This window comes from Athene noctua, chromosome 1, assembly GCF_965140245.1.
Source record: "Athene noctua chromosome 1, bAthNoc1.hap1.1, whole genome shotgun sequence".
In the NCBI taxonomy this organism is placed as follows: domain Eukaryota; kingdom Metazoa; phylum Chordata; class Aves; order Strigiformes; family Strigidae; genus Athene; species Athene noctua.
Window position 1 is genome coordinate 51,584,837 of NC_134037.1, and position 12,734 is coordinate 51,597,570.

A 12,734-nucleotide genomic window follows, 5' to 3' on the forward strand; every position below is an offset into this window, starting at 1 on the left:
TCAAACACCCACAATTCTATTTGATAGCTCCATGCCTCAACGCTTTCAAAATATTCTTGCAGTGTATTTTTGGGAAAGAGCTTCAATCTTAGACTCGACAATTCACAGCAATACCTACAACTACATATTTTGATACCAGTCTCAATCTCAGACCTTTCATGTTCTGCCGCAGTCATTCTGTTACAACCAATGCCTTGTAGGTCATAACACCCTAGGTCATAACATCTGTAAGAGAAGTGGCAGAAATAATTTTTCCTTTTTTTTCCTTCTTTTTTTTTTAAAAAACCCTGGTTTTTCATACAGAATTTGGAGAACAGAAAACAGACTGAAATCGAAACATAAAATTTGCCAGCATTGCCATGGCCAAGAACCCCAGAAAAATAAGCTCTTTCAATACAGATCTATACTAACCCCAGTGGAGTCTGGCTTTGGGAAAGCCTAACACAAGCATTAGCTTTAAAAATCAGTACAGGTGCAAAAGGCCATTAAGGATAGACCTATTTGAGGAATGCACTCATTAGGAATCAAAACAGAGTTAAGCGGTTGTAATCTCAAAACCAACATTTGCTGCAATGCAACAGAACTCTTACAAATCAAAACAAAGACTGTTTCTAACCTATTACCACAATTACAGATTAAGTCTAATTTTTAGAACTTCAATTAAATTAATAAGTTAATAAGCATGTCACCTAATCCTCTAATTGAACTTCTCCAAAAGATTACTTTTCAAATACATCACCACAGCCATTAAGGTAATGAATTTTACAAATATTTAATTATATTAGCAGTTATAGGTAGCAACATTGAAATTGAAAAAAAAAATCTGTATAAGATTCAGAAAAGTGAATGCTTCATTTGCTCAGGTGTTATTTTAGGGGCTATAAATTTACTTCTTGAAGACAAAGGCAAATGATGCACTTGTTAAGGAACTGTTCCACTGACACAAGCATGGAAAGGGGCAATGGGAAGAGGACAATGCAGTAACTAAGAGATTCACTACCAACATTCTATAATTTTATCATCATCACCACAAGAACTGTTACCTCTAATGACAACAGAAATGCTAGAGGAAAGTTTTAAGGAAGTAGTATGGGAAAAATGTGATTACCAAGTACTTCTTCCAACAGATTTTAATCTTCTATCTGTAATATTCAGGATTTTTTTCCCCCTAATGCTTAAATACTTTCATCAACAATTATGAAGAGTGCCTTTTTGCTACCAAAGGAACTTCACAGGACTGTCCACAAAGCGTTAGTAAAGAAATCTTCCTGAGTAAAATCCAGTGTTTGAGAACATTGGGCAGAAAAAACAATACATAACTATTAAATGGACATAAAAGTTATTTGAAATGCAATCTCTTTTACGTTTTACTTTGAGATAAACTAAAACCAAATTCACCTCTCAGAAGTGGATGAAAATTCATAAATTTTGGTGCACACTAAAAATAATTATTAAAACCAATAACAGTTTTCCTAAGAATTGATTCATAATTACATATGATTCATAATGATGTATTTCTTAGTACTGAAAGCGTGTTTGCATTCTCCAGTAAAATCTATATTAAAATGTATTCCAATATTGAGTACATATCTCAATATTTTAAGATACAGAATTGCTTATTTAGGGTTGACCAAAGAAGAGTTTTAGTCTGTAATAATGCAGTTATGATGGCTATGTTGTCATCTATCATATCAGGTTAAAAGTTCAAAAACATCACAATTCTTCCTTGGTTTTCTTCTCCCCCATTATACAGATTCAAGTGCTCCTTAAGTGTACTTTTCCATAAATCAGTTCAGAGCTCTTTAGAGCTTATCTACAGTTTTCAGTAGTGTCCAGATTTGAGACATACCCTCGTGGCAGTTTAAATACTAAATTAAAATAAAAATATCTGTAATACAGATATATTCTATGATTCTATCCTACTGACTATCTAGTCCAGTATGCCAACACCAAACAGTGCCTCACTGGAAAAATACAGTGAGACAGACATAGGCTCATAGAATGGTTTGGGTTGGAAGGGACCTTAAAGATCAAACTAGTTCCAACCCCCCTGCCATGGGCAGGGACACCTTCCACTAGATCAGGTTGCTCAAAGCCCCGTCCAACCTGGCCTTGAACACTGCCAGGGAGGGGGCAGCCACAGCTTCTCTGGGAAACCTGTTCCTATATCTTACTACCCTCACAGTAAAAATTTTCTTCCTTCTATCTCATCCAAATCTCTTCATTTAAAACTGTTACCCCTCATCCTATCCCCACCAATCCCTGATAAAAAGTCCCTCCCCATCTTTCCTGTAGGCCCCCCTGAAGTATTGGAAGGCTGCTACAGGATCTCCCTGGAGCCTTCTCTTCTCCAGGCTGAACAACCCAAACTCTTTCAAGCCTGTCCCCACAGGGGAGGTGCTCCAGCCCCCTCATCATCTTCATGGCCTCCTCTGGACCTGCTCAAGTAAATCCATGCCTTTCTTACACTGGGGGCCACAAAGCTGGACACAGAACTCCAGGTGGGGTCTCACAAGAGTGGAGTAGAGGGGGAGAACCAACCTCCCTCAACCTGCTGGCCACACTTCACTTGATGCAGCCCAGGATACAGTTGGCTTTCTGGGCTGCGAGCGCAAATTGCTGGCTCATAGTCAGTTTTCCATCCACTAATGCCCCTAGGTCCTTCTCCCCAGGGCTGCTCTCAATCCACTCATCTCCCATCCTGTATTTGTGCTTGGGACTGCCCCGACCAATATGCAAGACCTTGTACTTGGCCTTGTTGAACTTCATGAGGTTTGCACAGGACCACCTCTCCAGCCTCTAAAGATCCCTCTGGATGGCATCTCCCTTCCCTCCAGTGTGTCGACTGCACCACACAGCTTGGTGTTGTTGGCAAACTTGCTGAGGGTGCACTCAATCCCCCTGTCCATGTCTCCAACAAAGATGTTAAACAGCACCAGTCCCAACATCGACCCCTGAGGAACGGCACTTGTCACTGCTCTCCGCTTGGACATCAAGCTGTTGACTGCAGCAATTTGAGTGTGACCATCCAGCCCATTCCTTATCCATTGAGTGGTCCATCTGTCAAATCCATGTTTCTCCAATTTAGAGAAAAGGATGTCATGCGGGACAGTCTCAAATGCTTTGCACAAGACCAGGAAGATAATATTATTTGCTCTTCCCTCATCCACCAACACTGTAACCCTGTCACAGGAGGCCACCAGATTTGTTGAGCACGATTTGCCCTTAGTGAAACCATCTTGGCTGTCACCAATCACCTCCTTATTTTCCATGTGTCCTAGATAGTTTCCAGGAGGATCTGCCCCGATGATATTGCTGGGCACAGAGGTGAGTAACTGGCCTCTAGTTCCCTGTGACTTCCTTTTTTCCCTTTCTAAAAGTGGGGATTATGTTTCTCTTTTTCCAGTCTGCAGGAACTTCACTAGACTGCCACAGCTTCTGAAACATGATGGATAGTGGCTTGGCTACTTCATCAGACAGTTCCCTCAGGACCTATGGATGCATCTCATCAGGTCCCATGGACCTGTGCACCTTCAGGTTCTTGAACCTGATCTTCTACAGTGGGCAGTTCTTCATTCTCCCAGTCCCCCCGGCCTTTGCCTTCTGCATCTTAGGTGGTGTGACTGGAACCCTTGCTGTTGAAAACAGAGGCAAAACAGTTGTTGAGTACCTCAGCCTTCTCCATATCCTGGGTAATCAGGTCTCCCACTTCCTTCCAGAGAGGGCTCACATTTTCCCTATTCATCCTTTTATCACCAACATACTTATAGAAGCTTTTCTCATTGCCCTTGATGTCCCTGACCAGATTTAATTCTATCAGAACTTTGGCCCTCCTAACCTGACCCTTGGCTATACAGACAGTTGCCTGTATTCCTCCCAGGCTACCTGTCCTTGCTTCCACCCTTTGTAGGCTTCCTTTTTTGTGTTTGACTTCGTCCAGGAGCTCCTTATTTATCCATGCAGGCCTTCTGGTGGTCTTACCTGACTCCCTCTTTGTCAGGATGTATCACTCCTGAGCTTGGAAGAGGTGATCCTTGAATATTAACCAGCTTTCTTGGCCCCTCTTGGTCCCTCTGCCAAGCGGATCCCTGAAGAGGCCAAAGTCTGCTCTCCTGAAGTCCAGGGTGCCGAGATTGCTGTGTGCCCTTTTCGCTGCCCTAAGGATCTTGAACTCCACCATTTCATGGTCACTGCCGCCAAGGCTGCCCTTGAGCTTTACATGGTAACATACTTCAGAAAAGCTCTTTATCCTGCTCTATAAACAAAGTTTTGAAGGTTGTTTTTCTTCATCTTTTTCTCTCAACTTCACTATCAAACTTCATAACTTGGGTCCCTTTATCTAATCTGATCTCTGCTTCTTAGCAAATTCATGCCTCACTGTCACCTAGCTGCTCTGTGAGCTGATTATTTTAAAGGTACTCATCTCTAACAGCAGCTTGTATCAGGGAAGAAAAAAGAAACAGATAAATGAGCAAAGGTGAACAGTTAAGAATACTTAAAAATATATACTTGATTTGAATATGGTTTTATCATCAGCTTTAGTTTTCTGTATTAACACTTAAATGGGAGCAAACACATTACTTCTGGTTCTCACCTTTTCTCCATTTCTTCATCCTGTCTTCTCTGATCAATACAGCTACTGAATCTCAGAAGGAAAATTCAGATTAAGGGTCTTTGTTCATTTTATATAAAATGAACAATGTAAATATACTTAGCAGGTATTTATGGTTAAACTTTTCCACCAAAGCATGAAGAATAGCTCTCTCAAAACAACTTTAATTGCTCTGAAAATAATTAATCTCACAACTACATTTACCAAGAAGCACCTTCTACTCACCTCAAACAAAACCAAAAGCACTGTTCTGAGGTACCATAATTTGGACCTATTAGAAGTCAGTGGTTGCTAATGGCTGCCTCTACATTGGCAACATGACATTTCCTTTAAAAAGGATATTTCTTACAGGATTCTTGATGGTATGCACTCTTCATGTTCTTTAGAATAAGTTTTCAGTTTTGAAGAGAGGACCAGAAAACTGCCACTGATCCTAGGAATAACTTCCTTAGTCAATCCATGATTTTTCACTGGTTTAATACTTAAAATATTTTTTTGAAAGTCTATGTTCTTCTCTTTAAATCATTCGGGGAAAGAAAAAGCCTGACACAAGTACTACCTTTCTTAATACTTAAAAATTAAAATTGTAGCTTCTAGCTGACTTGTTCGTCAATTCTCCAAAATGTCAATTTACATTGAAAGAGCAACTGGCGTAATTCCAGAAAGGGAACACTCTGTATCCTTCACTGGTCAGCAAGAAACCAAGTCGCTCAAGTTCCAAACTGAGCCTTCCCCATAGGACCACAACTGATGCTACAGAAGTAGAAACCATAGTTCAAGATAAACAGCTCTTTTATAAAGCACAATGTACATTCAGATTGTTGCAAGAGGAAGACATAGGAAGACTTACATGAATAACTTGATGTTTATGCAAACACAAGGCCTATTTTGTAAACAACACATTTATGCCTTCAGGAATACATAAACTTAACATAAGGAAATGCATCCACTATATAAATACTACATCTGTGCTACTGTTTATTTATAAACAAATAATGCTTAATAGAACAATGCTCTATAATGTGGTCTTCTGGCAGAGCTCTGCAATGACAGACAAGATTCTTCAATTCAATTCCAAGCTTTCAGGCTGTAGATTTTGAAGCACTTCTGTGAAGAGTTTAATCATTCCAACAAGAGCTCACTGAACTACAATGGGAAAAATGGCGTCATTCTCAAGATGGGGGGAACATAACTCCCACTTTTAAAAGGGAAAAAAGGAAGTCACAGGGAACTAGAGGTCAGTTACTCGCCTCTGTGCCCAGCAATATCATCGGGGCAGATCCTCCTGGAAACTATCTAGGACACATGGAAAATAAGGAGGTGATTGGTGACAGCCAAGATGGTTTCACTAAGGGCAAATTGTGCTCAACAAATTTGGTGGCCTCCTGAGACAGGGTTACAGCGTTGGTGGATAGGGTAAGAGCAAGTGATGTCATCTACCTGGACTTGTGCAAACCATTTGACACTGTCCCACATGACATCCTTTTCTCTAAATTGGAGACGTTTCAGGTGGACCTCTCAGTGGATAAGGAATGAGCTCAAAGAGCTGCAGTCAACGGCACAATGTCTAAGGAGGGTGTCACTTGAACAGTGACAAGAGTCATTCCTTGGAGGTTGGTATTGGGACCGGTGCTGTTTAACATCTTTGTCAGAGACATGGACAGTGAGATTGAGGGCTCCCTCAGCAAGTCTGCTGATGACACCAAGCTGTGTGGTGTGGTCAACACACTGGAAAGAAGAGACGCCTTCCACAGGGACCTTGACAGGCTTGAGAGGTTTTATCCGTATCATCGTCAGTCAACAACATGATTTATCACCGTAATCAGCAGGTCAAGAAAAGTCACCATCCAAAATATTAAAAAAAAGGGATAGTTTTTAAGGCATTCAAAAAGTTAACAAGAATATACAAAAGAATTTTAAATACATGTGAGATCTGATCAATCTAATGGTTTGTAGTAATAGAAGTTTTCTTGAAGAAATTACTGTTCATTTTATAGTTTTTTTAATGTGAATAAATGTCAAACTTTGCCATGATTATAAAAACGTTGTATGCGGTTGCATCTGCCCTTCAGTACTTTGGTTTTAAGCCTCAGTCAATAACAACTTTGTAATCATAGCTAATGTCTCATCATTTCACAAAATAGAAAATGAGAATGCTTTCTTTCGAATTATTATGTGTTCAAAACCCAACATTTTAGATGACTTATAATAGCCAAGAGCAGAATTTATCTTACAGGAAACTTCCTAACAGACATTTCAAGAGATCTAGAGCCCTTGTACCTTCAACACTGAGAAAAAACCCTACAACCCCCCACCCCCTTCTTTTGCATAACTTCAATAAACAGAAGTATGAGCACCAGTTTAAAAGAAACCCCCAAAATCACATAGCCCGAGCCTTGAATCTTGTTAACATCATTACAGTTGTATTCTACACCACCAGCAAGAAGAGGAAAATTACTATGAAATAACAACAATTCCTATATCTAATGTTATTTAAAAATCAAAGTGTTACCTAAGGCAATTACCTTGCAGCCTTTTAATATCTACAGGGAAAAGCCTAAGGGAAAATAATTGACTTTGCTAATTTTACCCTTGGCAATTATAAAATAGCTCTGCATTTCATTATGACTACAGAATTTCACATCTAATTGTCAGCCCCGAGAGAAGCACAGAGATAAATGCATCATACACATACTCAGACAAGAGTTTAACAGCACGATAAAATTATCTTCGTAGCAGTGGTTTCAGTTAATGTTAAAACCCCCTTTAGTTTAAATTCTAGTCTACACAACAGCTACGCGTGTCTGTAGAGGTTATAGCCTACCATGGTCAGTACCACGTATGATATAATGCTGCTCATTTCATTAGCCAATTTGCTGAGCTACCACATAAATGTCAGCAAAAAAGCAGTACTGTGATTTTTTACTTTTTACATCAAAGAAAACAAAACATTATGAAGGAAAAAAGTCACAGTTATTTCACACTGCTGAAAAACAGATGCCAGATTTGAAAATTCATCATTTACAAAAGAATAAATACAGTATGTTTAAATCATTGCACCTGTCAAGAGATTTCTATAGCTTCTACTTCAATTTTTCTAACTTTGCTAGTAGGGTTAGACATATGAAAAAGAATAATTTACTAAGTCAATCAGTTTCCATAATGGCATCCCACTTATCGTATGTAGAAGCTATGAAAGTATTTAGATGTCAGAAAAATGAAAAAAGTGCTAAAATGTTTTGGCAGAATTTTCCGACACGCAGTATAATGATTGCTTAAAAAAAAAAAAAAAAAAAGTATTTCTCTGCACTTGTGCTTCATTTCACTGTGGGCTTGTTTCCTGGCAAGTCTTTAGGGATTATACATTGCCGCTGCAATACTTAATGATGTACTAAACGCAAAGTAATAGGTGCTACATTTCATAGAATTTTCCTTATATATTGAAACAAAAAAATTCACATAGGGTTAAATCCTTTGGTGTGTCTTGAGAATCTTACTAAGTACTAAAAATATGAATGGATACAAATCAAAAATAATTAATAAAATCAATTGCACCCCATTTTGATATGACTAAAATCTTGCACTGTTTAAAACTTTCTTTCAATACTTAATACCTGTTATCACCATAATGGCATAACCCACTATTCTAGCAGATTGACATCTAATTTTCTGCCTCTTCTCCTGAATCTCAGCTCTATGCTACAAAATGACACCACTTTTGAGAGAAACTGTCACACTCATGATCAAAGCAGTACAGAAATACACTACCATCACGAGGAGCTTTAGCATGAGAATTGAAAAACAATAGACTCCTTGAGATCAGAATTAAAACTATGTTGATTGTTGACAACTGCATGTATGACAAACATTTATTTTACATTACAGTATGGCAGCAGTCTTCAGACTTATAAAAAGTACCCCTGCGAAAAAGAAATGTGTTCTGTTTCCCCTGGAATGGCACACTAAACTCTTCAGCCATACACGTAGTTAGGTGTTACACTAGACTGGCACATGGATGCCCAGGAATCTCTCTCCAGCACAGCAGGTTTTAAGAACAAGCTAGACAAACACATGTCAGGAATGATTTGGTGTAGCTGATCCTATGTGAAGAAAAGAAGAACTGACTAGAAACATGATCTCTTAAGGTCTCCATCAGTCTCATTCTGCAACTGTATACATACATACATACAATTCGTTTGTCACAAAAACCATTTCCCTGTAAAGTTTCAAACAGTTTGGCTGAGCAGCTAGATTGCAACTGCCCTTTAGAAGCCAGTACAACCATGTTAATAGGGCAATCCAATACTCAGGGGCATCCAAATGCCTAACAAAGTAATTTTATTAAGAGTAAAGAGTCACCTGAGCACTGTGTAGACAAAGAAATGAAGCTTTTTCCCCCAAGAATTCCCTAAGACAGACAAACCTTTCAAAAAGCACAAGGTAAAACAAAATAACAAACAAAATGTCTTCAGCTGGCAGTCACCCAGAGGTAATGTCTCACATGTCATGAGGATGCTACTGCATATACGTTAAATTCACCAAATGAACCACTCATTCATTACTACAGTGCTTCAGAACATGTACTAAAGGCCTCACCACAGTAATTCTATAGGGCAGTGGTAAACATGTTCATAGCAGCAACTTGCCTGTCAATCCATCTACAGCTATAATGTTAAGTATGCTGATCTTTAAAGTATGCTCCATATATCATACATATAACTGCTGAGCTTTTTAAAGGGCCTCTGTTTCGGAAGATTCACTGATAGTTACCTGCTCTGGCAGTAGAATAATTTTTTTCTTTTTACCTTGGTATTCTGCAACTGTGCAAGGCTTGTGCAAGCATTTGCTAGAAGAAAATCTCCACTCAAAACAGCCATTTTATTTCCAAACTGCATGTCCTTCAGCGGGCCATCACAGGACTTAAGCTCACCGATATTCACTATGCCGCGATGCACCAGAAAGGCTGTGTGGATCAGTTCTGTAATTTCGGCCAGACTTCTTTGACTGAAAGCAAAAAAAAGTACAATTATTATTGATGCTGTGAATAAAACACGGAGTTGTAGGGGGGAAAAAACCTAACCACATGTGCTAAACAGATATCTTATGAATTATTGTGTAGCTCTTCTGTGTACTTCTAGAAGCCACAACCGGGAGGTGTTAAGCACAGAGAACTATCACTAGGTATTTCCAGGGAAGCCACGGGTACCACAGGTTCCATTTGGAGGAACGCTGCCTTTGTTTGAATTCTTTTGCAAAATAAAGCTAAGTAATCAATACAGTCCTCATGGTGCTTTCTTTTTTTGTTTTGTCTTTTAGAAGCTTGAGGGACACTGACATGAGGAAAATGCCAAGCAGAAAGTACTGATGGGAAGGAACAAAGGACATATCAGCAGGGGAGTCGTGAGCAAGCCGATCTGAACACCATAAGAATGTTGCAGTCAATGACTGCTCAAATTAGAGTTAAATTAATAACAGGACACCTTGCAGTTCAATAATACCAAGGGGGGAGGGCACAGGCAGGAGAGAGAAAACAGCTGAACATTTTAAAACTGTGTACTAATGATATTTCACTGGTTGTTTTAGTCAGAAGAAGCAAAGGTGACTGTCCAGCAAAGGGGTAGACTCAATTTTATTTTAACAGGTTTACAAACCACTTCTTACACCAACCGGTGCGCTACATTCTAAATTTATGGGTTTCAAATCCCTGTGAGAGGCTTGCCACAGAGGTTACCCCATAGAAGCTTGCCCTCTATTTATTTTCATTTTTTGAAAAAGGCATGAAAAGAGTCATTAGCACAGCCCTCTTCTGTCTTTCTGTAATTCAACCCTGTAGCCCCTGATAGTTGGTGACTGTCACTCCAAGGAGCCCGGAGGTGTCACCTTAGCTCAGAACTACAACAGGGCCATGAACAGACATAACAACTGAACAGGGACAAGGGGAGTGGAGAACAGAGCGATGCACTGTAGCATCCTCTTAAAACTGCAACGCTGTGTTGAAATCTTCAGCACATTCACATCGTTTCTGACTCAAGCAGTTCCCTTTATGTCATGGAGACTTCACATATGAACAAACACGAAACACATGCTCTCAGCTAGAAAGACGACTAAAAAGCCTTAAAGTTCAAATTAAATTGCCACCTAGTACAAACGCATGTTATGCTCCCTGTGCTTATTCAAGAGTGGTCAAGCACTGATGCACTGAGTAACCAAACTGCTCCACACCTTCACATACACGTATACCTGCTGATACACACTCAGGTTAGATTCTGCCTCAGTACTGGCACAGTACCGAGTAAATTATCAATGCTTCCTCTGGACAGTGCAGATATGCTGCAACTGCCCTGAATGATATTAATCTAAAGCAACCTTCTGCCCCAAATATATCTGACCTGTGAAGAGTTCCAACAGCAATTGTTTCAGGCCAGTGATCTGTGCCAATTAGCAAGAGAGAAGAGTTAGTAACATCACACAACCTGGGCAGGCATGCAAAAGGTAGATGAGCTGGGGGGAGAGGATAAACAGAGGTTCTCAATGTATTTGTCACACACCCAAAAAACCAGCTGTTTTAAAAGCTGCTGTTATAATTCACAATTTTTGCTCCACACAGAGAAAAACAATCTGTAAAGAAAACAGCTAGCCATTCTCCGTATAGACAACAAAATTGAAGGTTGAGGCTGCTTTTCAAAGAGGTGAGGGAGAATCTCACACAACCTACAGACACTGTATTGTAATCATGCTTGGCTTGGCTTGGCTCTAACAAAGGGTTAATAAAATTTCAAGCTCGGAGAAAAAGACTAACAAGACATCCCGATGCTCCTGCTGTCATTGTCAGGGCAGCCCTTGGAGGAAATGTCCATATCAATTCGGTTTATCAGATGGACAGCTGATCAACATTAAACAGACTTGCTCTGGGCAGATTGAGCCGAGCTACCTGTTATGAATAGCAATGAGAGCCCTCTGCTCCCTGCTGCCGAGCTCTGCCATTTCTGACTGCCGCAGATCCCAGGACATATGGGGATCCCTAGTGACGAGCACATAAAGCTGCAGCTAACTCAAGCAACGGCTCATTTCCCCCAGCTGAAAGCAGGCATTAATATCCTGAGGAGATCAGGCCCGCCTCTGTGACCCCCAACTATTGAAGCAAAACAACGACTGTCCTATTTCTTCATTTAATAAGCTTTTAATGAAGGAAATCAAAATCCCCTCTTTGACTTCAGCATCACTCTCCATGAAAAGGTTACACAAATACATCAGTGTCATGCTTTCCAAATGCTCAGGATCTGGATGTTTTCATTTCTTTTTCTATAATCCGTTTGTTCTCCGAACCGTATTCATAGTATTTGTGCTAATAAGAACCATATTAGGCAGGTAATTTGCGTCTAATTCTGATTTTATACACTGCTCTTCCACCCTCTCTCTCTAGAAAACTAAAAATATAAGAACTAAAGCTATTGCAGAAATCCCAGGCAATAGATTTCCTAATGGTTTTTGTGATAGCCTCCATAATACCCAGGCACAATAAGAAGTCCACAGTGCTGCTACAGATACAGGAGGGTTCTTGACATGACTTTGTCAAGGCCAGCATCCAACAAAAAAAAAAAGCAACTGTTAAGAAGCTGCTGTTGAATGGCTAAAGCAATTCTATATACAGCTTTCTCAATCTGAAGTACAATTCAGTGATTAAATAATTTTGTATTTGAAAGCAGCTAATACCAAAATACAAAAAAATAATGTTTATGCAATGCTGGACTTAGAACAACAACATATGACAGAGTACAAAAGCAGAAACAATGGGGCAACAGGATTATGAACTCCTAGTGCTTCCATCATGTTCCTGCTTCAGAGTCCATGTTCACACACAACAAAGAAGTGGTTGCTGCAGGAATTACCTACATACCAAGGCAGCACTGAGAAAATAGTCAACATTTTTAAAACACCTGAAGTTCCTAAATGGAAGCAGGCTAAGAATTGGGAAAGCTTTTTCACCAAATGCTAACAAACTGCCATGGCCTTCACCTCTGAAGCAAGAACTCCCTGCAAACCATCACCAAATGCCCCAGAGACTCAATCTACAGGCGTCACACTTTGAAAGATGATACTATTTTGAGCTTCACACATGCCC

General features: G+C 39.8%; 1 protein-coding gene across 1 annotated transcript in view; it reads right to left on the reverse strand.

The window, feature by feature from the left end:
* The window catches only part of PDSS2 (decaprenyl diphosphate synthase subunit 2), a 123,023-nt gene that overhangs the window by 38,911 nt on the left and 71,378 nt on the right, over positions 1-12,734 (reverse strand). Inside the window, exon 3 of the mRNA XM_074896116.1 lies at positions 9,418-9,616. Coding sequence (XP_074752217.1) covers positions 9,418-9,616 — 199 coding nt within the window. The remainder of the gene's footprint in view (positions 1-9,417; positions 9,617-12,734) is intronic.